We start from the raw sequence: 26,828 nt of genomic DNA, 5'->3' as shown, positions 1-26,828 counted from the left end.
AGTTCAGTTAATAAGTTGATAACCCCCAAATGAAAAGGGAGTAAACGAGCGAAGAAAATTGGGCGGTAACGAATGTGTGTACAAAGGGGAGATGGGAAGATCAGGAGGAAAGAGAAGTGACGGATAATGGATCCCTTGGGAAAGGGACTGTCAAGGGGTCTGTGTTCCCCAGAGAAGGTAGGAGGTACTTGAAATATGGGGGGAGGGCCCTGGTGCAGTCAAGTACCAGGTACTTTCAGCGCAGGTCTTTCACGGGTTTGTTTGCTCTTTGTATGGTACAGTATCAGGTATACAAACAAACCGTCCAATGATACGCCGAAACATACTTAGGTAATCAGGTACCGCCCAGTCGTACCAAGGGACTGTGGCTGATCGATTTCCTATTTTGGTCAAACACGGCAGCTAGATGGAACCCTTGGGCATCCCGCTAGTCTGCTTGGGGCGCTAAGCGGTGATTCTGAGACTCTCATTGTGTGAATCCATGCAAATTGTCATGTACAAATCGAGTTACTTTACACTCATGAAAGATCGTCCTTGCCACAAGAGACCCTTGATGACCGTTTTACCCCTCCAAAATTGTACAACGCATAGTTCGCCCTCGGCTACCACTTTGTCCCAATTGTTCCCTTGATCGTGTTTTCTGAGTAAATGACCCATCGATATACGGAGTATGCCACGGTCCTTGTGGCTGACAAGTGCATCCTTGGCTGTCTCGGGCTTGAGTGGAAATTCAGATCTCCAGTCGACAGATTACAGCCGAGTTTTTTTTCTAAAAAGAAATTACCATTTCATGAAGCGGGCTGCTCTGTAATTTCCCAGGCGGAGCCAATTTCCATACACCGTATAAGCGCTAAGAACATTCTGATTACGGAGTCATCCGTATGTACTCCGTACATGAAACATGAAACATGAAGGATTAACATTTAGCCTTGTGCTTCGGGTGGTACTCAATGTCTATACAAGGTAGGTATTTTAGGTATCTCCCACCCCCTTCTATATTGTAAAATTCTTTCCATGGGTAACGAGCGGCCACTCCCGAGCGTACCAAATTCTGATCTGTTTACTCCGTATGTATGGTATTTTGATGACAAAATGCTCAGCCCGAATCTTTACTGTATAGGACACTGTGGCTTATGATCTACTCTATGATGTGCATGTCTATTAATGGCATCTCCTAGGTATTCTGTGCTTTGCTAGTAACTTGGACCTTTCTTTTCGAGACTGGTGAGCCTTGAGTAATTGCTCTTGACTTGACTGCATTATATGACGTGGTATGATTAGCATTGCCTAGTATTTATATAACAGCTCAAGAGATCTCGGAAGTTCAATCCCACGTTACCGTCATGCGAGAGCTGAGTTCGAGACATCCACAGACCCTTTACTGAACAGATAAAGTTAATGGTCAATATGTGACCAAGTGCGCACCAAGGACGGAGTACTCCGCAGCGAATGTGTATACAGCATGCATGGGCTGTGCCTTGCAGATTGAGTCCCTTGCAACCCATTCTGAGCCAGCAATTCTATTATTATCGCAACTGCTGGACATTCAATAGAAGCCGTCTGATCTATGTGGGAATCAAAATCGGTTTAACAGTCACCACAATTGCCTATGCAAGTAAGCATCTCGCCGGCACACGTGTGATAATTACAGCCAATTTAATATCGACTCAATACCCTTCTAAAGACCCGGCTACGGAGTACAGAGCCCACAGAGCCCACAGAGCAAACAGTAAACGCTCAATGCAGAGCGATCGTCCAACAGTGAGACATTGTCGATCTGCTTAGACCCGACATCCGAGTTTAGCCCAGAGCCTCCAAAAACACATGCACAGGCATTACCGGTCGTTACTACGTACTCCGTACTTCATACACAGTAATTCCTCAACATGTCTAGACTTGTCCAGACGGAGAGACCGGCCGGACCACACAGAGATATTCCGGGACCAGTGGCGTCCACTAGACCAGTTGGATTCTCCACCTGCCAAAGGAATCATGTAGAAATGTATCCCTTTCCCGGGATTTGTAGCAATCACAATTAACAGAGAATTGACCTCATTCGCCTGAATCTTTCGTAGTTATTTGGAAATCTCGGTGAGAACGCCAGTTCGATTCGTCCAAACTGTGGGCGAAAATTCGAATTTCGATATCAAACTGAAACTCGCGTCCGGGTCTAGAACCTGCGTGCTTGACCCACGATGTATTTGCGGTCTGGCCAAGGAACTTAACATCTAATTTTAAATCCTAAAAATTCTGATATTACCTGTGACCTTCAATCTACCATATCATTTTAGACATGCGGAACGGCCGGCTTGATTACCTCGGGAAGAGATTTATAATTCTGCTTAGGAATATAGATCTGTATGTTTTTGACCCGAGGCTGAGCGCTATACACTAGGCCGTGTCTACTCAGCTCACCATAAGCCTCACACAGGGAAAGAAGAAGCATATTATTAGAGCTCAATACAAACCAGATCGTAGAAACAAATCCAATAACACCATCAAACCCAAGCCTCAGGTCTCAAATATAAGAATAACTTGCACACATCCCCACCGACCTATGCGGCACCCGTCGCTGGGCACCACCGTCATCCACTTCTTCCTCGTAGAAGCGACACCTCCCACGAGCACAAACATAATGAATCCCATGCTGCACATCTTTCGAGGCCCCCGATATCTGCCTACGAGTGTACTCGCCGCATTTGCAGAGCGGGTTGGCAGGACTGATCCCACGTTGGTCAGCAAAGCAGATGAACCGATCACACGGATAGCATTTGTAATATGGGCGACCCGCATTGCCATTTGGGTTGTCTTCCTTGACTTTCAGTCTTATAGCAACTTCGTAGCATTCGGGGCACGTTGGTGGATGGTGTCTGTTGATGGTCATCGCTGTAGTTGCGATAAGCTTGGTCTGCTACAAGTGGCTCAGCGATCTCGTGAGCTGGTTAGAGGGACTTCGGTATGAACTTGCCTTTTTTGTTTCCTGTATTCAACCCTTGTTCATTGTCGTATCGAAGTCCCCATCGACAACCCTGGAGGTTGTCTGGGATAGACAAGAGGTCATTATGACGATCTGTATAGGTCAATATTGCGTCTCTGTCTACATTATCGATTGACAGTATATCCGTGGTTCACCTTCCCACCCAAGAATGAGGATAATACACGGCAGTACATATATACCTAGTTTGAACATATCGGGATAGAAGACTGCAACAACCCTTCACACAGCCCCCATTGCAGGAGATATACTCCCCGAAAGAGAACGGTGCGTAATTTTACGTAGTGAAGTTTTCCTGGCCAGAATAACAATGTTATATTTACCTGATTTTTGGTCGGTGGACAGTGACTTGAATCACCACGATCTTGGATTCCCTCTCAAAACCTCGAAAGTTACAATTGCAGACATAACCAGAGACAGTGAACAGTCCGGTGATTGCAATGAGGCTCCGACCACAGTCGCACAATGAGTAACCAGGGCTGATGACACGCTGATCGTCGAAGCGAGTAAATCGACCACTTGTGTAGCATCTGTGATCCGGGCGGCCTGCAGTATCGTTTGGGTTGTTGTCGTCAAAAATTTGTCCTATGCCATCATAGTGGCATTCAAAGCACTCTGTGTGTCTCAATATGGTCAGGTTCATTGCGGCGACAGTCTTAAACAAATATAGCGGGTTGTTTGGCTCGGAGGAAACCCAAGCAGACAAGTGCCTGAGAGATTCCAGGGGCTATTTGGCCTTCACGGTAGTATGAAGACTGCGAGTATGTCCGTTAGAATTCCATGTACGTTTATTCGTTGTTAAAGTTGATCAAGGGATCCACGGCTCGGCTTGTATATGTACTTGAGATTGATGACAACGAGTAGCGCTGTTGATGAAAGCTATATACAGGTTCAATACTGACCGTGCTGGTCACAATCACGCAATCAAACTCAGCCACAATGACTATAGGCAATCTATGCAATTGAAATTCAATTAAGCATCCTTATTTAAGTGCATCGAGATCATGCTATGCCTTGCCTACAGACAATGACCCTCCCGATTGATTTTCAGTTGTCCAAGTTGAGAGAGACAACAGACTCGGGCATTCTTTTTCCAACAGTAAATGCGCGGCCAAATTTGGGTTGAGCTCATGGCTTAGGGATATGTATCGTTTTGCTGATCATCATGCATCCATGCAGAACGAACAACAGGACCACAGGGTGGAATTCGAAGATGGTACCTTCTGCGAAAAGACCAAGAGGGATGTTCTCGTGCGTCCAGCTTTGAGAGACCCAGTAGGCCATGAGGGAGGCAATTGACAGGGTGGTTGGAATGGGTGTGCCTTCGAAGTACTTGGATTTGCCAGTCTGGTCCTTAGGCAAAACGGCTACAGTCACGTTGAATCGAGCGAGGCGGGTTAGACCGCAGAGAACGAAGAAGGTGAGGAAGACGTGATCAAGCGAAGTGCGAATACCAAGAGCGAATGCGGCAGCGGCGGGAGCGAGACCGAAGGAGATCTAGTGGAACAACAGTGTTAACGAAAATCTGGTTGTGGTTACTTCCCGGGATCATTTACCAAGTCCGCTAGCGAGTCAAGTTCTTGTCCCATGAGAGACGACTTCTTGCGCCATCTTGCGACTTTGCCATCCATGAAGTCGAAAAACAGACCGAAAGGCATGAATGCGAGGGCTGCCCAGATAGCACCGTATTCAGTTGGGTCTCCAAGACAGTAGCGCATGGACGAAAAGACCGACATGACTGCTCAACATGTTAGTCGTGGGTTGGAGAAACGGTTGGGAAATATAAGCTTGCCTCCACAGAAACCTAGGACGAAGAGTTAGCAAGTCAATTGAAACAACACCTTCCAGGTATGAGATCTCTTACCATTCATTTCAGTAATCAAATCAGCGAGATGCATGGCCCTATTGAGTGTTAAGACTGAGCCGAGGGCAAAGGAGCGCGGAAAGCGCAAAACCTACTTCACCATGCTGAAATGCCCATGATCCTGGGAAAGTAGCATTTTCTGCTTCTCCTGACCTAGAAAATGTAAGCTATGTTGCCCATGGAGGATCAGAGGGAACTCAAACGCACCTCCATCGCCTGAAGGTGGGACACCGCTGCTGGAGGCATCGCTTGATGCCATGGTCGATGTCCGACGAGACATGCTCAAATGAATAGCAGATTCGAAAGAAATGTATGGAAAAGGCTACTCTGTCTCAATAATATCTCTAAAGGGTGAAATTGAGGGGTAAGAAGAATAAGAATGCTGTCAATCCTGCTTTGGAGTGTTGACAAGACGCACAGATTCGCTGGGCGGTCAACGTCATTTCAAACTGCAGGTAGGGGCGGTGCAGCTGCGCCACATCCACTAGCCACATCACAACCAAAAGTTCGACGAGTCGACGATTTGTCCCAATTCTTAAAATGAGTTGCTACAATTAATATGCGATTTTAAGTTCCGGAAAGTGCAATGAAAATAACAGAAACATTTTTGACTGGTGATATTCTACAGCCTGCAGCCAGTGAAGTTGCAATTGCGCAGGATGCACAAGAAGACGGAAAGATATTCCTGAAAAAGCTCCCAGATCCCCCAAAACGCCATAAAGAGACAGTACATTGGACCGATCAATATCCGCGACCGCGGAAGCCACCACCACCCCGGGGGGCACCGCGACCACCTCCACGAGAGAAGCCGCCGCCGCCGCCGCGGGAGAAACCACCACCACGACCACCACCGAAGCCACCACGGCCACGGGGAGCACCACCACGGGCACCAAATCCACCGCGACCACGGGGAGCGCCGAATCCACCACGACCACGGGCAGCACCACCGGCGCGCTTAGGCTTAGCAGCTCCTGGGGGAGGCTTGGGCTTGGGGAGGAACCTAAGAGGTGAGTTAGTCAGGGCGTAGAAGGATGAGTAGAACAGCAAATCTTACTTCTCAAGAGGAAGCAACTTATCTCCGCCAATGTAGACCTTGTCACCAGGCTTGAAAGAAGTGGCGACAATACCATCCTGGGGCTTGACGGTGAAGTAGACCTGGTTAATGGGACCGAGAATTTCGTCGACCTTGCCGATTTGAGTCTATAAAAACCAATTAGGTCATGGACTGTAGATGATGGTATGTTGGTGGAGTGGTGACATACCTTGTTCTCCAGGTAGATAGGAGCGTTGAAGTAAGGAATCTTGGGGTTGACCGACTCGCAGACCATCTCGCCCTCACAAGAGTGCATCACGGAACCCAACTCTATCAGAATATCAGCGATATGAATCAATCATTGTCGACTTGAGGAAAATAATTACCCAGGACCTGGGCTGGGGGGCCGAATGACTGCTGGAAGCCTCCGCGACCTGCAAACAAAAAAATTTCGTTAGCTCCTTTCAACTTCTCACATCGCATTCACATTGGAAAATTCTCACCACCACGGCCACCACCGAAGCCTCCCCGGTTGGCACCAGAAGCGTTACCACGACCACGGAAAGACATTTTGTGGTGATAAGGGTTATTGACGGCTTGTACAAAGCTGGAGAAGTTTTCGCTCGGTGGAAACTTGAAGCGGTAAAGTGTCGGCTAAGGGCAGTACCATCACGTGATGTTTGTTTCACCGCCCTCATAAGAGTCATTTTCCCCTCCACGCGGAGCATACCACGATCAGAGTTCTTGCTCGCAGTCCAATTCCCTTGTACCATTGCTCCAAGGGGTTTGAAAAATGGCATCTGAAACCCCCAAGGATCTCCCTGTGCGGCCTGCCGCTGACGCGCAGGTCAAAACCGCCTCTGAAGCCGCCGCTGCCCCTCCAAAAGATGCGAATGCGAAATCTAATCAGGCCCCGAGCCCCGATACCCTCCCGGATGTCATGATTGAGCGAAACGAGCTCTTTGAGGAACTCTGGCAACAATATCTCGAAGAGATCAAAAATCGTCCCCACCCAGAAATCAGTGTTACCCTTGACATTGGCGACGGCAACCCTCCTTCCTCGGTCCCCGCCAAGGCCTTCGAGACTACTCCTGGAGCTTTCCTGCGCGATGTGCCCAAGGACATCAGTGCCAATATTGTTATCGCTAAGGTTGACGGAGAGTTGTGGGATTTGAACCGGCCTCTGGAGAAGGACTGCAGTGTGCTTCTTGTGCCTTTCAGCAACCCCGAGGCCCGCGAGGTATTCTGGCACTCTAGTGCCCACACCCTCGGTGAGGCATGGTAAGTACCCTTGATGAACGCTTCATTGTATGGTCTTGCTAATGAACGGCACCCCAAGTGAGTGTACTTACCATGCACAGCTGTCACACGGACCTCCCACTCCTCAAGGTTTCTTCTACGATATGGCTATGCCCGACGGGTATGTCACATTGCCACCCATCATTTACAATTGTGTCAATGCTAAATTGTGAAATCCTAGACGGGTTGTCAAGGAGTCTGACTGGAAGGGACTTGAGACTAAGGCGTCGCGTATCTTCAAGGAGAAGCAAAGCTTCGACCGATTGGAGGTATCCAAGGAGAATCTCAAGAAGATGTTCGGATACAGCAAATACAAGCTGCACTATATTGACAAGCTTGTCACCGGCGAGAGTAGCACCGTCTACCGTTGTGGCACCCTTGTCGATCTCTGCCGAGGCCCTCACATCCAGAACACCGGCAAAATCAAGGCCTTCAAGATTATGCAGGTAAGCATGGCTGTTTGACCGAGGGAGGCCTGTACTAACTTTCAGTTCCAGAACTCATCGGCCTATTTCCTTGGCGACCAGTCCAACGACTCTCTGCAGCGCATTCGTGGTGTTGCCTTCCCAGACAAGAAGCTGATGGCTGACCACTTGAAGTTCTTGGAAGAAGCCGAAAAGCGGAACCACCTGAGAATTGGCAAGGAGCAAGAGCTCTTCTTCTTCGATGAGGTGTCCCCCGGTTGCCCATTCCTTCTGCCCAACGGCACCAAGATCTTCAACCAGATTCAGTCCCTTCTACGTACTGAATACCGCAAGCGAGGCTACCAGGAGGTCCAGACTCCCAACATGTTCGATGTTGGATTATGGAAGACTTCCGGGCATTGGGCCCACTACAAGGATGATATGTTCAAGTTGGATGTCGAGAAGCGCGAGTGGGCTCTTAAGCCCATGAACTGCCCTGGACACTTCATCTTGTTCGGCCACCGTGAACGTAGTTACCGCGAACTTCCTATGCGTCTCGCAGACTTCGGTGTTCTGCACCGAAACGAGGCCTCAGGTGCTCTGAGCGGTTTAACCCGTGTTCGGAAATTCCAACAGGACGACTGTCACATCATAGCTGAAAACTCGCAGATTATGTCTGAAGTTGAGGGTCTGTTTGATTTCCTGCAGTCCATTTATGGACGTTTTGGCTTCACTTTCAAGTTGAAGCTGTCCACCCGCCCCGAGAAGTATATGGGTGCGTTGGAGACCTGGGACCACGCCGAAAACCAGCTCAAGGAGGCCTTGACCAAGTTTAAGGGCAATGACTGGACCATTGATGAGGGCGACGGTGCATTCTACGGACCCAAGATCGATATCACCATTGCGGATGCTCTCCAGCGTGAATTCCAATGCGCGACCATTCAACTGGACTACCAGGCTGCGGTGAACTTCAAGATGGAGTACCAGACCAACGAAAAGCAGGATAAAAACAGCGAGCAGGGCGCGAAGGAGGGCGAGGTAAAGTCCGACGGGTTGCCCGCCGGCCGTGCCCGCCCTGTTGTCATCCACCGTGCTATCATTGGTAGCTTCGAGCGATTCCTGGGTATCTTGATCGAGCACTTTGGTGGCAAGTGGCCATTCTGGATCAGTCCGCGCCAGGTCCTCATTGTCCCTGTGATGCCCGCTCTGAACGATTACGCCGAGGAGGTGCAGCGTATCCTGCAGGGTGACAAGTTGAATGCAGATGTGGATCTTAGTGGCAACACCTTGCAGAAGAAGATTCGTACCGGCCAGTTGGCCCAGTACAACTTCATCTTTGTTGTGGGTGCCCAGGAGAAGGAGGCACGCACTGTCAACATTCGCAACCGTGATGATCCTTCGACCCAAAACAAGGGTATCATGGTTCCTCTGGAGGAGGCGCGGGTCAAGCTCCGGGCATTGCGCAAGGAGCGTCGGTTGGAGAACACTCTGTAGGGGATCTATTCGCTCCCGATTTACGAAAAGTGAAATGAAGTTACATGCGGATATCTTACTAATTCTCCCACATACCCGTGGACATTCCACATATATAATGTAGTAAAGTAATTAGGGGTTGGGTTTCAAAAGTGGAACGTGGTATCCTCAAGAGCGAAGATACCTCAGATCGACGAGTCCCTGTTTAGGAGAGTGTCTTTTCAAAGTTGAGCCTAATGGATGACCTCCCATAACAAAGAAACAACGAATGAGGACAGTTGGACGCTTGTACAGCTTGGTCAAGTCTTTCGAGTGATCTTTTCAGATGTTCTATGTAGTCAAGATAACCTTTCCCGCTTCTCAAGTTCGTAAGTCGACAGCGAAAAGAAAGTGGGAAGGATAACTACTCTCCCTATGTACCGGACTTTTCCTGGCGATGTTAACACGCTTACACTTAAAAGCGAAGCACATGGATGTCGCAAAGCTCACTTCAACCCTTCTGATGCGCAGTAACAGTCATCTTTCATACCTGCCATTCGTACTCGAGTCCCAACCCATCTTCGTCTCCGCCACCGCACGAGACACCATCGCTCAAATCCATGTGACTTCATCTAAGCACCACTAAAAGTGACGCCTTTCTCGGGGTCCAGAAAGGACAAAATAAAAACCCCCCGCCAACAAAGGCACTCCAGAGTCTACGTGTCCTCCGAGCCGCGCACGACACCAAGGTGAAGTGGGTTGTTGTAACTTCATCCATTGCAGTTATCCAAGCATGATATGGATGTCAGGATTGAAAAAAGGTTTCCCCCGAGAAAGATTGGACAGATGCTGACACCTGGGATATCGGCGCGTACGCGAAAAACAAACCATTGGCAGAGCGCGCTGCTTGGGGTTTCATCAAGAATGAAGGTGGTGAGCTGTGGGTAATTGATCCCGGCATGATTGCGGGTCCGGTTTTAGCGCTGGACACCTCATCCATCGAGATGATCTCCTGCCTATTCAGAGGGGGCTGTTCCGGGATGTCCGAGTTTGCAATGGCCGCTCGTGGATGTTCGAGATGTGGCTAATATGCATCCTCTTGCTATGACGGATCCCAAAGCGAGGGAAACGTCCTCTATACATGTTGTCGTCGGATAATGTTCGTTGGTTTTGCGGGAGCGGTTGGGTGCTAGGGCTCAAAAGTGTTCTACATGCAGTATTCTTGTGAGTTTGTTATGAAGATCCCGGGTTTCTTTGATCCGCGTGTTGCGTTGCTTTTTTACATGTTGGGTCGAACTTCTTTGGGGCCTGTGGACAAGGGGACTAGTGTGTTGGGCTGGACGCCTCGTTACAATGTTGATGCGGTGATTGCTGCCTAGGGAAAGCCTCTATAGCCTGGGCCTGGTGAAAAAGTGATCAAATTACCCCGAGGTCGTAGTTATTGGACTACCACGTTTTTGAGTCGTTTATATGATTTCTTATCTATTTCAGTCCATGATCGTCGTACTATGATAGGCTAGATCAACAAAATGAATCTAAAACGGGACTGGCATTGAAGAAAAGCTGATAGTAGGTTGAATCAAGTAGCCTTGATGAGTAGCTTGATTATAGCATCTCTACTAGTAGTACGGAGTAACCAGAGGTTATTTCACATTCAGTGTAAACATACGAAGAAAATGAGAGACCAATATGGTATTACTGATAGCGAGCAGGGTTCATGACTCAGATTTTTCAGATCTATTTTGAGATCCTGGTCTTCTGTCCTTAGATATTGCAGGCGAGCGATGAATGCACGTTGTCACTCAGCCCCCCTTGGTACATTGTGGGTGGCACATGACTATTCTTGTGAAGTATTCTATTCATTCTATTCTGTAGCTCCTGTTGATCAGGATAGTCTGATCCCAATGTTTTCCAAAGCGTAAGTTTGGATCTGGCTGCTGTACGGTTTGTAGTCGAGGTTGAACTAATCTAGCGTGCATGATGCGTCACGGTAGGACATCTATCTGGTCCTTTTTTGAAATCTGAGTCTTGCATCTCAGAGCTTTATATACATTCTAACATACTTAAGTTGCTCCGGCATTCAACGCTCCAAGCTTTAGCCATGATAAGCTGGCACTGGTAGCCTGGAACTCGCAAGATAAAATGGGCCTCGTAAAATCCAAGCTACCCATGTGTAATGATGATTGGTACTTCAGATACGTCCCTTCGTATTTGGGAGATTTAGTCCCGACATTAGGAGCATATCGGCTGCTGATACTCACAAACATTGTGAGGTCGGCACTAGTGTCTTGAAATGAGACACTCGGCGCCTGTACGGGGTATGGCTGTCAGTGAGTACTCCGTACGGAGCACGGAGTAAATGCGGGGAGCTCCGTAAAGCTGATGTGTTCGTACCAAGCACTATTGTACTCGTGTGAGCAGTCACATACAAGATATATAGGATTGTAGATCCATGGTGGAGTGGCTGGGTACGTCCAGGGAATAACTCCTGTAATGATCCCGAAGATCAAATCCTAGGGCATATCAGCTACGCTGTCAAAATGCTCGATAAGACGAGCACAAATGTATAGACAGTGCACACAGGGGTAATTTTTCATGTGTGGCTCTTCAATTACTTTGAAGCCCTCGACTTCTATTGAAGAAGTGCTCAACGACAATTGATATGGCCAGGCATCAAGGAGAAAAAGTATTGAGCTGGACGGGACGGGATGGGCCGTGTGTCGCGTGGGAGCAAATGTGCTACCAGCCGCATGAACGCTGTGATGCAGCTGCATGAACTTATCTCTGTTGCAGATCTCATCGCTCAAAATCATTTTGTATTTCGAGAGTCTTGGGGATTTGAAAAAGTGTTGAAATATCTAATAGAAAATTGGAAATCTTCCATGGAGCCGTGAGAATACAGTCCATTTTGCAAGAGTGCGGTTGGAAAATCGGATCGATAGCAAACATTGCATATGGAGTGACCAGAGGGTTCTGTCCACGTCAACAGATCTCAAGTCCACATGCTGGCTGCCCTGTGTAGACATCTGCGTTTCGCTGCAGGGCTAGTGGCTTCTCGCCTTACCAATCAACAAGTGAGACAGCACTCAGCTGAACGTCCTTTGCTTTTGTTTCTCAGTGACTAATGAGGGCGTAGTATATCAGTAAAGCGAAGCGCCCGTGGTCTTTTATCGTCAACTTCGATCCCTACCTTTTTATCACCATCTCAATCTTAAACTTGCTGCTAGTAGTTTTACGCCATGGACAATCCTACTGAAGGACCTGGTAAGAAGTTACATGTATAAGGCGGATCAGGCGCTTTGCTAACATCACTGGCAATAGATCCCCCAGCTGGGAACCCATCTCCTGCTTCCCCTAAAGATCAAAGGAGTGAGACGGAAAAAGTCAAAGACGCAATTCGTGACAGCGACGCAGAAACTCTGAAATCACTGCTTAAGAAAGACCCTAGCCTCGTCGAGGAAACCTTCAGTTATGCATTCAATTCGGAAGAACCGAGCATTGTTGACAAAAATCTGACTCCATTGATCCTTGCCGCACGTTTAGGCCGCTCGGAAATTGTGAGAGTACTCCTCGACTATGATGCCGATATCTTGGCCAAAGCGAAGGATGAGGATCTGAGTACACTTGAGTTTGCTCTTCTGCTTGAGCAAGAAAGCCAGAGCATTGCAAGAATGATTCTTGAAAAGGGAAAACAGACACTCAAGGGAAAACAAACACTTAAGCTTTTAGAGTCGAGAAAGGGACGGTATGAGTGGACACCACTCCTTGATAGGACATTCAATAACAATTTGGATGCCGTCAACCTCCTACTTGAATACAACGCAAATACCGATGCCACCGATATTGATGGTGATACAGCGCTTCACCTGGCTGCCATGCAGGGGTACACCGAGATCGCCGAGAAGCTCATAGAACGAAATCCTTCAGCATTGAACAAACAAGACAGTTCTGGGAACACTCCTCTTCACATCGCGGCCATGTGGGGAGGAGTGGCTATGGTTGAGCTTTTACTCAAGAACGGAGCAAAGCTAGAAGCGCAGAATGCCGATGGAGATGGAGCAATGCATCTCGCTGCCCAGCATGATCAACGTGACAGCCTTGAGAAAATGTTTTCCAAGAGACCCGAGGGAATTGACTTCTTGGGGATGCAAAACAAACTCGGCGAAACCCCATTTCTCACCGCGGCTAAGTTTGATGCAGGCTCTTCTGCTAAATTCTTACTTGATAAGGGAGCAAATGCATCAGCGCGGGATGCAACTGAAGATACCGCATTGCACCTCGCTGCGAGGAAAGGCTCTCTTGAAACGGTCAAGCTGCTTGTGGAAAATGAAATGCAACTCAAACTTCGTGAGTCAAAAAATGGAGCCGAAGAGACACCTCTTCTGGCGGCAATTCAATTTGACAAATATAAGGTGGTGGAATATCTACTTCAGAATGCCGCAAGTCTCGAAGCTACTGACGCGTACGAGAACTCAGCACTGCACCTTGCTGTGAGCTGTACAAGAGGGCCGGACTCAAGTATGCTAATGGCGCTATGTTCTCAGAATGAAGCTGAAAACAAGATGCTGAAGATGAAAAACGCTTCTGGCGAGACCCCATACCTAACCGCGGCCAAATTGGGAGATGGTGACGCTCTCCAGTTCTTGGTCAATCATGGAGCAGACTTACAAGCACGAGACAAAGAAGGCAATACTGCACTTCACCTTTCTGCGAGCTTTGGGAGGATAAATATCGTCGAGATTTTGCTTGACCAGAAACCTCCTGAAACCGACCTACTAGAAGCGACAAATACTTCGAAAGAGACTCCCTACTTGATCGCAGTCAGATGCGGTCAACAGACTGCGGCTCAGTCCTTGCTTGAATATGGAGCAAATCCTGAGGCTTTGGATCACGAAGGAAACACTGCCATGCATCTTGCTTCAAAGCATGGACACATTGAGATCGTCAGGGAGCTCTCACTCGCCAAAGAAAAACTGGGAGGGCGCCTGAACGTGCACGGTGACACTGCCATCAATCTTGCAGCTCAGGCAGAAAAACTTGAAGTCCTTGAGTATCTGCTTTCCTTGAACAAAGACTCTTCTCTGAAAGATATCAAAGTACCGGAGGAGAATATGCAAAAGGATTTCTTTGAGTCTGCAAAGAAAGGTTATGTCTACCTTTTCAAGAAACTTCTGCAAAATCAAAATGACCTTCTAGACGAGAAGGATCAGTCTGGAAGAAAAGCACTGGACCTCGCCATTGAGGCGAACCAGCTTGAAATTCTTGACTATTTGCTAACCAGAAAGCAGGATTTTGACACCAAAGACATGGATACAGCCAGCATGTTTTGTGAATCTGCAAACAAAGGGTGTCTGCAACTCATCAAGAAGCTCTTGAAAGGCTGGAATGGGCTGATAAAGTATCGATACGAAGGAGAAAAAACTGCTCTTCTCATCGCATGTGAAAATGGACACACTGATGTTGTTGACTACCTATGCGATAATGGGGCGGATATTGAGGCCAAAGACCTCTGGGAAATGACACCATTGCACAGGGCTGTTATAGAACGACATGAGCTTATTGTCAAGTCTCTTGTGAAACGTGGAGCAAATCAAGCGGCGACAAATGACCAGGGAAGGAATGCGTTACATATGGCCTGTTACAACGGAGACACTTCGATTGTCAGAGTTCTCTTGGGTGATCAACCAGACCGCGTGAAAATTTCAATCTTTGCGACAGACTCTTATGACGAGACACCATTGTGTAGTGCGATTCACTCTGATGAAGAGGATGTCATATTTCAAATCTTGGAGTCTGATCACTACTTTCCTCAAACCTTTGTTCAAAATCCAACAAAAGACCTTTCAGATTGGGAGATAATTTTGGTTTCTCATTGGCTGCGACAATGGGTTCAACCAAAAGAGCACGACCAAAAGAAGAAGGCCACTCAGGATGAGAATGTCAACCAGGAACAGATGGCACAGACCAAGAGAGATAGCCGAATTAAATCCCTCATCTGCTGGGCGATATTGAATCGTGACAAAGATTTGCTAAGACTTGACATATATGAAGGGTCATTTCCTGCATTGGGCGAAAATGGGGTTCAGCAAGGTGCAAATTGGTTGCATCTCGCTGCTCTTGTCGGAGAATGCGATATTGTGGATGAGATCCACGATTTGGTTGTCAAGAGCCCCAGAACACGGAAAGAAAAGCCTGACCAATTCTGGGATGACTTCCTCCAGGCCGAAGCAGCTACAGGTATAACGCCATTACAAGTTGCTGCTAGGATGGGTCACGATGAGTTGGTTTTGTATCTCCTTTCACGTCTCGCTGGAATACACTCGAAATCCGGAGAACAAGAAACCGGGGATGAAATTGTCCGAAATATAATCGACCAGGTGACAGGAGGCCAGGAACCACGGACAAAGGTTTTGCAGGCAATTATTCAAGAAACAGAAGGAGAAGATAACCTGATTACCCTCACTGTTGCAAAAGCAATGCAGACTTCATCAAAGACAGTTGCCGAGAGCCCGAAGGAAAATTGCTTTCAAATTCTTGAGGATCGGTTGTGGAAGGTAGTGATCTCAATTGTCAATGATTCTGCATACTTCGAGCTCCCTTGCAACGAGAATGCAGAGCTTGTCATCAAGACCGTGCTATGGAGAGATACTATCTTTCTCGACCAAGCAGCAGGAAGCCGGGAATCTCTTCACAGTCTGAAAGAAACACTCAAACTCAACGACTCAAACAATCATCTGCACTGGGCTGTTGACAAGAAACATCCTGTTGCTGTTCATTGGCTGCTGTCGAGTGGGAAGTATTTCACTGAACACCAAATCAGAGAATGTGAGAAGACCATGGGATTATGGACTTCCGATCAGACCGATAGAGACCTACTAAAGTCATACGATGGATTTATCATGTTGCAATACTCGATACAGTCTGACCTTGAAGAGCGGATGGGAAATCTGCAGTCATTGTTCGATGAAAGACCCAAGATAGCTGAAAATTCAGCGTCCTCAATTGACCAGTCTCTGGGAAATGAAGTGGAAACGGAGAGTCAAAAAGATACTGCTGCTGCGGTTGAAGAAATTCAAAAGAGGATTGAAATTGTTAGAGAGTCTACAGCAACGATTAAAACGAAGAAACGGGAGATTGAAAGAAAAGTCGAGGTTGAGAGGCAGATCCAGGAGCTCATAGAGAGCCCTCCTCCGGTGCGCCTACGAAAAGGTGACACAGAGTCTCCACGGTTTCATCGTTCGATTCTAGTCAACGATCAACAAACAGCCACTGTGCTAGACCTCTTTGTTGAAGGGAACCAGGTGATACACAAGCAGATGAGGAAGTCATTGCACGCCATCATATACGATACTGGGCCTGAACGCCTTATGAAAGAGAGGAAGGCGGCCCCATCCTACCAAGCATTGAAGAACATTATCTTCCACCCCGACAGATCCGGAGACACTTCTCAAGGCCTTGAGCATCCGCGCAATAAGAACAACAAGATTCAGAACACAGGAGAGGGGCTGACCGGGACCCGAATTGCAAAAAAGAAAATCAGATGGATACATATTCCTGTGAACAATGTAAGAATGAATGAAATCTCATCAACGGCCATCAAGTGGGTTTCCTTAGCTTTGCTGATCTGAATACAGTTACATTACGTTCAGGTCATCAGCCTCACTACGCTCGAGGTCATTTTGGATGTACTGACTTCTGGTAGGAGTTGATGGTCCGGCTATTCCAAGAGAAGAAAAGAAACGTGGGCTCGTATCGCGCGTTGACAGCTTCTGTGCGGAAAAGCATATCGGAGCTTGCTGCAGGAGGAGGGAACCACTACATCAGTCCGCATTGTCAAGTGAGTAAGCGATGGCTTTGACTATAGTGGAGCCTGACTTTCTAGATCACGAATAATCGATCAAAAGACACAAACATTCAAATAGACAGTAGCTTCCAGAAGGAGGGAAAGGTATCAAGGGAACATATCGATCTGACTGCACTCTACGTGGGTAGCAATACCTCACTTCTATTGATTTCCCATCGCTGATCGTGCAACTCAGATGCCATACTTGTCTTGGGGGAGAAAACCTACAAAGAGCCAACAAGGAATGTCACCAACCAGGCTTGAAGGCCCTCAAACTTCAGGAAGTGAAGGGCCGGGCTTTGGGCTCAAGGTGTGTGATTGTGGCATCAAATCAAAGAGAATTTTATTTTAACCTTGAGAAACAGAACTTCATTCATCAATCTCTGACACTTGACCAATACTACTACGCTGCCCTTGAGGACACAGACGCCAGAGATCGCGATCAGGTCCTCAGTCGATATTTCAAAAATCTCGATAAAGACAAAGCTCTCGCCAAAAACAAAGCTCTCGCCAAAAACAAAACTCTCGATAAAAAAGAGGACTTGCAGGTGGATCGCGGAACTACAAAGCAGGAAGATGTGAGGAGAATAGGTATGAAACAGATTAACAAATCTTCAATTGTCTTGTACTAAAAACAAGCAGCGATCAAAGAGCAGATCCTGTTAGTAGATCAGCTATGGTTGTGGGTTCTTGATGACGGTATGCTGCTGGAGCACTATCTAAGGGCTTTGATTGATCTGGTTTCTGTTTCCATCAGTCATTAACTATTGTCTAGATACCATTATAACTAGCACGACACAGGAGCCAGAGAGAGTCGAGTATCCTTTTCTCCAGCGGGTCCTCCGGGAACTTCCTAATCAGAATGGTAGCTTGAATCTTGAAGCCAGAGATATTGCGGAATTGATCATGGACACAGCCGCAAAGCTGTTCGATACTCAAGAGATTGAAACTGTTTATAACAGCAAGAAGTCTCCCTTGGATGTGTTCCGAGAATCCTTTCAGCACGTAGTATGTACTGCGCTAAAGGAAACCCGACCCCTGACATGAAGATGATACTAATCAAATAAAGCGCGACCAAGAAGCAAGACTGTTCAAGGAATTCGAGAATAGGCTCAAAAAAGAAAAGTGCGAAGCTCATTTTGGTGCTACGGATGAATCGGAAGATGACACCGATAGCATCTTGGACTCGGATAAGCCTGCCACTTCTGATCACGCGGGTTCTTGGGTTTACATTCGAATATTGTGGGATCTCCTGACAGAGAAAGATGGAGAAAACCTCTATGACGACATTTTGACGGAAACGAAGCTTTTGGTGGACGTGAAAGACATATTGGACGAGCTCAACATACTGCGGAATTTGGTTGAAAACCAACAACACGTGTATAGCCTTTGGAGAGGCATCGAGCAAGATGCTAAGACAACCCGGTTCAAGTTCCCTCATCTGGTAGAAAGGCTGGATACGATTAAAACAATGATTGGAGATGCACAAGGTGTCCAAGAGGCCATCAAATCACTATTGGATCTGAAGCAAAGGGAAGCCACAATCATCGAAGCCCGGACAACACGCCAACAGAGTGACAGTGTCATGGTCTTTACAGTTGTTACAATCATATTTGTAAGTGTCAGTCTTTGAAATCTTGCGCGTTCAGTTACTAACCAGCGATAATAAAAAAAGCTACCGGCTTCCTTTTTGGCAAGTCTTTTCGCCTTGAATGTCAAGGAATTTCCTCATGAGGGTGAAACTGTGGCTTTTAAGAGCTCGTGGATATTTCCAATCATCTGTAAGTCCTTCGACTCAGGAAAAAGTATTCCATGTCGTATATCTGATCATCCGGGCGATAGTTGGCGTTGCAGTTGCTTTCTTTTTAGTCTCTGTGCCCTTCGTTCTCAGAGCAGATGCTTCCAAGAAGATCTCGCGTTTCTGGATGCTTCGGTTTGAAATCAAGAGGCAGCTCAAGAAACGTCAAGAGATGCTTGATGAAGAGAGAAAAAAGCAAGCTACTAGTAAGGGGCTGCCAGGCAGGGAAGACGCATCCCGGGAAATGAAAAATAGCGGCTTCGCGTCTGATGATGAGCCTCCAGAATTGATAAGAGGTGTGAGAGGGAATCAAGAACCCACTCAAAGCACATCCCGAGCTTCAAGTTTGTCACCTCCAGCTGACCACCAGGGAAGATGGTTCTCAAGGATGTTGAGGAATCGATCACAGAATGCGTCAACTGGAGCAAACACTGTAGCCCACCAAAGTCTTCCCCCTGGTAAAGTGTAAAGCAAGTGTGACTATGTCCTCTGAGACGAAAGCAATCTGGGAAATCTGTGTTGGGGTACTTCAAGTTGATGATCTTACATGTTTGGGACCCATTATATACTCCGTCTAGAGATCTTCCTTCACGCATCTCCCTATCGTTCCCTTCAGTCCAGCTTTGCCCAAGATTGAAATATAAGTTCACGTGCATGTATCAGATCATTTTCTTTACATTCTACATTCTAGGGTAGCTCATTCCTTCCCAACAATAATACACGTCCGCTACCGCCCTCTTGATGGGATATACCGCCCGTGATTCATCGGCTTCCATTGGTGGATATTTGGCCGGCAGAATCTGGGGTGCTAACACTTTGGCGTAGTGACTGTATTCGAGTTAACATGCTGGGCGAGTCGGCACAGCTGAGATGCAGACTATGTGGTAGGCATAAATTTTGTAAAAAAAAAAGAAAGAAAGGTAGAATATGACCAATTATAAGCCCAGAAATTATGCCAAGACAGAATTCATCATTAGATTAAGTGTACAAGTATGGATGTGATAGGAAATATAGTAGACCCATATAAGCGCTGTATGAGGCAACCCACTGAAACATCTGATTTTTTGGGGGGGTCTTTGTCTCGAGTTTCGAGTTTCTTTGAGGGCATTCTCTTTTTCGAATATCTCTTTCTGAATTGCAGTTCATCTTTAGAATCAACCAAACGCTCCCAAGTTGGGAGATTTTCTTTCATTTCCTTAACGCTCAAGCGTGGCGGATCACCCGCGGGGGACTGCGGGGCTCTTTCAATCCCATCACATCTCGACTTTCCCCTTTCCTTTCTCTGTCCTCTTCCCTCTCTTCTCTTCTCTTCTCTCTCTTTTATCTTCTGTACCTGCACTCTCGTTTCTCTTCAACTTTTGTCTTGATAGTTCCAACCGTGACCATGGCTGATTTACAAGGCCGGAAGGTCTTCAAAGTTTTCAACCAGGACTTTATTGTGAGCGAGCAATACAATGTGACAAAAGAGCTTGGTCAAGGAGCCTACGGTATCGTGTGGTAGGTATTCTTTCAGTCAAATGCGCGAAGGTACCGGACACATATGCTGATAGTATCCAAGCGCCGCAACCAACATCCAGACCGGCGAGGGTGTCGCCATCAAGAAGGTCACCAATGTCTTCAGCAAGAAGATCCTGGCTAAGCGGGCTTTGCGAGAGATCAAGTTGCTTCAGCATTTCCGTGGCCATCGCAATGTAGGCAGCATATCCTTATCAACTGTACCTGTTCCAGCTAACTCAACCCTCTAGATCACATGCCTATACGATATGGATATTCCCCGACCGGACAACTTTAACGAAACATATCTCTATGAGGGTAGGTGGCTGCTTTGCCTCGAATAGAGCCGGACTAATAATCCTACAGAATTGATGGAATGCGATCTGGCCGCTATCATCCGCTCTGGCCAACCCTTGACCGATGCCCACTTCCAATCCTTCATCTACCAAATCCTTTGTGGTCTCAAGTATATCCACTCCGCCAACGTCCTGCACCGTGATCTCAAACCCGGTAATCTGCTGGTCAATGCCGACTGCGAGCTCAAGATCTGCGATTTCGGCTTGGCCCGTGGTTTCTCAATCGACCCGGAGGAGAATGCAGGATACATGACTGAATACGTCGCGACGAGATGGTACCGTGCACCGGAAATCATGTTGAGCTTCCAGAGCTATACCAAAGCGAGTACGTAACACCGTGCGTAATTTTTTTTTGCCACCGAATATCCACTAACCCCACATGTGCAGTTGACGTCTGGTCGGTGGGCTGTATTCTCGCCGAGCTCCTTGGCGGCCGACCCTTCTTCAAGGGCCGTGACTATGTTGACCAGCTGAACCAGATCTTGCACTACCTGGGTACACCCAATGAAGAGACTCTGGCGCGCATTGGATCGCCACGTGCCCAGGAATACGTGCGCAACCTGCCCTTCATGCCCAAGGTAGCCTTCAAGCAGCTATTCCCGCAAGCCAACCCCGATGCGTTGGACCTGCTAGACCGCATGCTGGCGTTCGATCCGTCGTCTCGTATCTCCGTCGAGGAGGCTCTCGAGCACCCTTACCTGCACATCTGGCACGACGCCTCGGACGAGCCAAACTGTCCCACGACCTTCGACTTCCACTTCGAGGTCGTCGAAGAAGTCGCCGACATGCGTAAGATGATCCTCGACGAGGTCATCCGCTTCCGGGCTACCGTGCGCCAGCAATCGCAGGCCCACTCTGCCCAGCAGCAGCAGATCGCTCAGCAGACTAACATCCCCATCCCAGATAACCACCAGGGTCCTTGGAAGACCGAAGATCCTCGACCTCAGGAGGCTACCGCTGGCGGTGGTTACAACCCTAATGACTTGGAATCCTCGCTGCAGCGCGGCATGGACGTGCATCACCGTTGATACCTTTTTTTCTTTCTGCTTTTCTTCTCGTCTTGTTGGTTGTTCGGCGTGTTGAATCCGATCGTGTCTTCTATCGCGCCCTGCATGTTGATCTAATTTAGCCAAGAGATACCTGAGAAACAAAAAAGACTGGGACGATTTATATGGGGTTTTCTCACTTTTCGATCTTCATTTCTTACTGCAATCTCGAACACGACTTTCCCCTTTCCCTTTGTTCTGCGGTCCGGGCTTTCGTCCAAATTCATAGGCTTGGATTTGTGCGTGCCCTTTTCTCTTATATGGCCTTCATGCTCATATCTGAATCCCTCGACTGTTTCCAAGGATATATTGATTGTGGCTCCTGGTTTGATATGATACTGATGTCTCTGACTATGGCATTACTCTCTGCATTACATCTCTTACACGTAGGTTCATCATTAGATAGATTGCCAATGAAATCTCCCTTCTCATCAGGTGTCAAAGAGGATGTCTTTCAAAGAACAAAGCTCTCACACTAATACTACCCTCAATTTCCATAGGGATTCGGCCGTATCATAAGTCCCAGGTAAATAACCCGATTTCTTATCAAAAGCAGGCCTTTCCAACCCTGATCCACCAAACTTTTATTCTCTAGGAACTAAATACCACTTTATATGTACCTTGAACCATACCCTTGAGGTTGTAAACAAAGCAATACCCAAACTCGGCAGATGCCCACGTGCCAAGCCACGTGCCCGATATCGTGCCTGTCTCCACCAAAGTAGTAGGCGGTTACTTTCTGCCATAAAGTGAGGTTATAACGAACTGAAGGAATAGATATTTCGCCCTTCGGGGCATATGGTCAACTGAAAATATACAGAGAAGATTAGCATGGCCCCTGCACTAAGGATGACACGCTCAATCAAAGAGAAGCTACCTATTTTTTTTTTTTTTTACAGATCTATTATGGAGGGTGTACTAATGTGGGTCCTGCAACGGTATATCATTGGTCCTACGCTTTTGGGAAGTCACGTGGATGTATGGGATCTGCGACGGGTGTTCGAATGACGTTGTCGACGGGTCTGGGTTTATTTAAATGTCCACTATTTAGGGCGATCGCGCAGTCGATGTTTTTTCTAATTTGTCTATGAGATGTATATGTGCTTACTGTTAGATTGTGCTACGTATATTTTCTGACGCTGGAACTTGTGCAAATATGCCCCATCTCTTAGACTGTCTGGGTAGAGGATCTATATGACATTGTACAGTGTTGACTATGGTTTATACACTGGATATTTTGACCGACCATCAGGAGGGGAACTATAGATAAGCCCAGCCTGCCATACGAGCAGTTTTCAAGACCAGACTACAAATAGGCTACTATCCTGGAGCTCGGAGAGAGAAATGTGACATATAACACGGTAGGTAATTCAGACATGCAAGCGATCACAAGTGGTATATAACAAGTCTTGGAAATAAACCAATAAAGGAATAAAGTAGACAAAATGAGATTCATGCATTCATGTATGATTTTATCGCAAACCTAACTGACCATAGCCAGCAAAGAAGGCCCACAAAGCAAGCGAGGAATTTTTAGTACCGAAACCAATATATCTCAGTAATAATAGCCCCTCCACCAAACAGCCATACAAGCTGCAACAACCAAATCAAGCATTTTGATCCCCTCGTCCTCAATAACCAACTTCCCTAGCTTCGCACTCTTCCCCCTTAACCCACCACCAGCAGGCTCCCTCGCAAGCGAAAGATCCAAGCGATCCTCATCGGAGTCATAATCCACATCCCCACCGCTACTATTACTCGTACTGCGGTGGGAGTGGGACTGAGCAGCGGGGTATAACTGGCTTTGACGCGCAAAGCGTTGCGCACGTAGAGAGGTCCTGCGGAGGAGGGTTGAGGGGTGGAAGCTTTGGCGCGAGTCTGTGGGGGGTGAGACGGGAAGAGGTGGGGGTGCGCCTGGGCCGGTGTGCGCGCGCGGACGGGCGTAAGTGTTTGGGTTTAGGAGGTAGGAGAGGGAGTTGCGCTTTGCAGATGCGTAGCTGTTGCTGGAGGATGATGGGCGGAGAGGTTCTCCATCGGGGCCGAGGGCGTTCTCGTTCTGATTGTCGTTGGGGCGGGGAAGAGACTGGATTTGGCTTTGGGTGAAGGGGGAGAGGTGGTTTGGATGGGGTTTGTGGGCTGCGTGATAAGCGTGGGAGTGCAGGTTTGCTGCTTGGAAGGGAGTGTTGAAGCGGAGCTCGGCGACAGTTACGGCGGGGGGGTGCTTCTGACTCGCCATTGGGAGGGACGAAACCGCCGGGTGTTGGGATCATGTGTTTGCATTTGAGGCTTCGGCCGTTCACGCTGTTTGTGAAGGTACATATGCCATTCCAGGGAGAAGTGAAGACGTAGTAGCCGCTTTTGAGCTTGGAGGATGAGGATGGATTATCTGGGACGTGGCCGCTGCTGCAATCTGTGGCGACGGAGTCGTCGTATGGCTTTGATACGCAGAGCTGGCGGTGGAATTTGCGTGGGCCGGTTGGTTGCTCCTTTGGTTGCTCGCTGGGTAAGGATTGGGGCATGGTAGAGTTGGGTAGGCGTCCGATTCCCAACGGGAGATTGGCTGCCAGGCTGGATAGTGAAGGCATCTCATTGGAGCCTGCAAACCTGTTATATCCCGGCGTGGAGATCTCGATATCAACAGCATTGCGATCCATTCGTGGGGTTGAAATAGTTGCCACATTCCATTGTGTACCCGACGTGGGATCACGTCGGATGAGCGTGATATGAAACCCATTATTGCTGGGAGTGTTGCTATGTGCGTTTCTATACCGATTGGGAGATTGCCCGGGGCTCCCTAATGGTGATCCGGTACGGTCATACGAGGAACGAGGCCGGAATTGCGGTCTAGGAGAGTCAAGGCTGTGACGGCCAGCCGATAGCGCCTCGTACTTAGCCTCATACTTTCCCCTCCAGTTCTCTCCTCGGTTTTGCAAATTTTCGGCGAACGCACTCCATCGCGATGTTCTCTTAGATGGATCCTCGCCTGCTGAAGTGGTCCATGACTCTTCTCCAGGCGGCAAGGGAGGCAAAGGTCGCCGCGGGGCAGTGCTTTGATCGCCCGATTCTACCGGGGCCTTTCCAGACACATTATTGCTCAAAGGAGGCTGTATATTGGTGACTGGCGTCCCAGAGAAAGATACATTCTCTGCAGTAACCTGCGGCATAGGAACTGGACGTGGGGGCAAGGCTGGAGGGGCAGACTCATCCTGCGGTATTGGGGTTGGACGTGGTGGTAAGAACGGAGGAGCAGTGGTATCCTGTGGAGGTGGTGCCACCAAAGGCTCGGGATTGGGGTCCCCTCCTCCAACTGGTTTCCGGCGCACATTGTTCAGACGCGCGAACTCGCGTTGTGCTGGATCGCCAGCGCCCGCTTGTTGGAGGCGCTCCTTCCGCAATTGGGCCTCCTCCTGGCGCTCTTCCTCTACTTCCTGGAGTAGGGTATCATCCTCGGGAGTCGCGACATGGAGATAGTAAAGAGAGGCATTGATCGCCTCAGCAGAGACACTGGATTTGGTTGGTGGTTTGAGAGGCGAGAGGAATATGTCTGTACATATCAACAGTTAGTTTTGGTTTATCTTCATTTGGTTAAAGCGCGATAAGGCGCAACCATGGGACATTCACGGCCAAGATAGAGATCAGAGTAACGACTTGGTGGAATTGAATCATACCTTTGCTTCCAGGTACACGCACAATGTACAGAGACAGCGGTTCATGCTTCTCATGAGTGGGATTTCGTGGATAGGCGGGGGGGATTCGATGCGATAGCGGTGACCGACGACAATGATCGTGCCTCGATGGGGCCCTGGGGGACGGTAGACATTGCGGACAAGGCCGCGATCCACCCCGGCAAGAAACACAAGTTTATACTGAAAGATAGAAGTTATGTTGAGTTGAGGGCAAATAAACAATGGGTCTCTCGGCAGTAGGCGGAGTTGATCATTCCGCCGGAAAAGGAAGAAGGGGGCCTGGTCTATTTTCTTTTTCGGTTTTCGGTTTTCAGTCTTTTCTATTCTTCAGAGTTGAAGTTGCACAAGCGAGAAACAAAGGGACGCAAGGGCATAGAACAAGGCTATAGAATGCTGCCTATCGTGGCGCAGTACGCGTGTGTGGGCACCTCGGGCCTCCATTCCACTGGGATGGCCACCTACAGAACACAAGGTAGAAATTGATATCAGTGCAATTGACGCCAGATGTTACCGCTGTTGGGGCCAGAAATGGCCGCCAAAACACCAACAGACGCCTATGATTGGGGCAAATGCACCAATAGCCAGCATCACTTCTACCAACTTCCACTATGACAACTATTCTGGATGTCCCGGGCACTAACCCCCCAAATCCCTTTTCCAGGCCAATCCAAGCCTTTCTAACACCTAGCAACCTTTGCTCGGCGCCAACGCCAGAGGAGACAGCTGCCCAACTTGTCAAATCTGTGACCTCATCTTCGGCCCCCGCTCACGCGCTCTGGGAGCTCTGGGACGCCTTTTTCACGGCCGTCGCCACCTCTCCAGCATCGCATGACCCTCATCTTACCCTCATTGACGCCTTCCACGCGCAGCCACCTACAGAGCTTAACGTGCGCGCAGGATCCAGCCTCCGCAGATACATCGGGGCCGAAGGAAAGCTGCACTGGCAGACACTGCCGCTGTTTAGCGCGCAGTGGCGCGATGTGCATGATACCCTTGAGGCCTGGCGTGACTGGGACGGTGTGCGTTCGGGCGCGGGAGATAATTCTACTGTTAGTGCGTTACGTAGCAGCGGCGACGAGTACTTTCTCCACTTCTGCGTCTTCTCGAGTACGCTGCTGAAAGCGACGAAAGGCAAAGGCGAGGTGCATCATATCTGCGTCTTCTATGCGTGCCGTGACGTGCTAGAGCGTGAGGGACCCCAGCTCCGCCAACCAAAAGCGCATAGAATGTCATCGGAGCAGGTGTGGGCGCTGGATGTCCGTATAGCAGCGATCTGGATGCGGGATGGGGGCCAGGTACTATGGGAGACGGACGGTGATGAGCTGCGACAGCACTGGGCGGCGGCGTTAGATGGTCCGACGGAACTGTGGCCAAGAGAGGATGGGCTGACGCGGGAGCGTTGGCGATTGTGGCGGGAGAGGCTGCGAGCTCTAAGTACAGAGGGGATTTTGGACAAAGAAACTAGGGTTGTGATTACAGAAGCCGCTGAAGTGGTTAGCGGCATTCTAGAAAACCCGACCTAGGCTATTGAGCTCCTCACTACGTAAACATTCCTGCT

At 48.4% G+C, this 26,828-nt stretch overlaps 7 protein-coding genes across 7 annotated transcripts; 4 read left to right on the top strand and 3 right to left on the bottom strand.

Moving 5' to 3' along the window:
- Nucleotides 1-4,123: 4,123 nt before the first annotated feature.
- On the bottom strand, nucleotides 4,124-5,139 carry N7500_002457 (CDP-diacylglycerol-serine O-phosphatidyltransferase; the record flags this gene model as incomplete). The annotated part of the gene is made up of 5 exons (XM_056673603.1): nucleotides 4,124-4,492; nucleotides 4,552-4,733; nucleotides 4,860-4,897; nucleotides 4,955-5,012; nucleotides 5,067-5,139. 5 exons carry the CDS (start codon nucleotides 5,137-5,139, stop codon nucleotides 4,124-4,126), a joined length of 720 nt encoding a protein of 239 aa, XP_056534128.1.
- A 461-nt stretch (nucleotides 5,140-5,600) lies between these two features.
- N7500_002456 (H/ACA ribonucleoprotein complex subunit GAR1/NAF1) lies at nucleotides 5,601-6,486 on the bottom strand (the record flags this gene model as incomplete). Its single annotated transcript, XM_056673602.1, has 5 exons — nucleotides 6,396-6,486; nucleotides 6,279-6,326; nucleotides 6,122-6,222; nucleotides 5,914-6,059; nucleotides 5,601-5,859 (listed from the first exon to the last, which is right to left on the bottom strand). The coding sequence occupies exons 1-5, from the start codon at nucleotides 6,460-6,462 to the stop codon at nucleotides 5,601-5,603; spliced, it is 621 nt and encodes a 206-aa protein (XP_056534127.1). The 5' UTR covers nucleotides 6,463-6,486.
- A 199-nt stretch (nucleotides 6,487-6,685) lies between these two features.
- Nucleotides 6,686-9,089, top strand: N7500_002455 (threonine--tRNA ligase THS1; the record flags this gene model as incomplete). The annotated part of the gene is made up of 4 exons (XM_056673601.1): nucleotides 6,686-7,173; nucleotides 7,232-7,312; nucleotides 7,373-7,637; nucleotides 7,689-9,089. 4 exons carry the CDS (start codon nucleotides 6,686-6,688, stop codon nucleotides 9,087-9,089), a joined length of 2,235 nt encoding a protein of 744 aa, XP_056534126.1.
- A 3,197-nt stretch (nucleotides 9,090-12,286) lies between these two features.
- On the top strand, nucleotides 12,287-18,523 carry N7500_002454 (ankyrin repeat domain-containing protein; the record flags this gene model as incomplete). The annotated part of the gene is made up of 5 exons (XM_056673600.1): nucleotides 12,287-12,311; nucleotides 12,369-16,612; nucleotides 17,256-17,481; nucleotides 17,666-17,898; nucleotides 17,960-18,523. The coding sequence occupies 5 exons, from the start codon at nucleotides 12,287-12,289 to the stop codon at nucleotides 18,521-18,523; spliced, it is 5,292 nt and encodes a 1,763-aa protein (XP_056534125.1).
- A 1,549-nt stretch (nucleotides 18,524-20,072) lies between these two features.
- On the top strand, nucleotides 20,073-21,566 carry mpkA (mitogen-activated serine/threonine-protein kinase SLT2; the record flags this gene model as incomplete). Its single annotated transcript, XM_056673599.1, has 5 exons — nucleotides 20,073-20,185; nucleotides 20,247-20,379; nucleotides 20,434-20,500; nucleotides 20,549-20,863; nucleotides 20,926-21,566. 5 exons carry the CDS (start codon nucleotides 20,073-20,075, stop codon nucleotides 21,564-21,566), a joined length of 1,269 nt encoding a protein of 422 aa, XP_056534124.1.
- Nucleotides 21,567-23,139: 1,573 nt separating this feature from the next.
- Nucleotides 23,140-25,306, bottom strand: N7500_002452 (uncharacterized protein; the record flags this gene model as incomplete). Its single annotated transcript, XM_056673598.1, has 3 exons — nucleotides 23,140-23,750; nucleotides 23,794-25,128; nucleotides 25,282-25,306. The coding sequence occupies 3 exons, from the start codon at nucleotides 25,304-25,306 to the stop codon at nucleotides 23,140-23,142; spliced, it is 1,971 nt and encodes a 656-aa protein (XP_056534123.1).
- A 572-nt stretch (nucleotides 25,307-25,878) lies between these two features.
- Nucleotides 25,879-26,793, top strand: N7500_002451 (DUF3632 domain-containing protein; the record flags this gene model as incomplete). Its single annotated transcript, XM_056673597.1, has 1 exon — nucleotides 25,879-26,793. The coding sequence occupies one exon, from the start codon at nucleotides 25,879-25,881 to the stop codon at nucleotides 26,791-26,793; it is 915 nt and encodes a 304-aa protein (XP_056534122.1).
- Nucleotides 26,794-26,828: the final 35 nt, after the last annotated feature.

This window comes from Penicillium coprophilum (assembly GCF_028826855.1).
Source record: "Penicillium coprophilum strain IBT 35676 chromosome Unknown utg000002l_segment0_segment1, whole genome shotgun sequence".
Lineage (NCBI taxonomy): Eukaryota > Fungi > Ascomycota > Eurotiomycetes > Eurotiales > Aspergillaceae > Penicillium > Penicillium coprophilum.
Note: the sequence above shows the minus strand (reverse complement) of the source record. Positions and strands in the feature narration are given on the sequence as shown.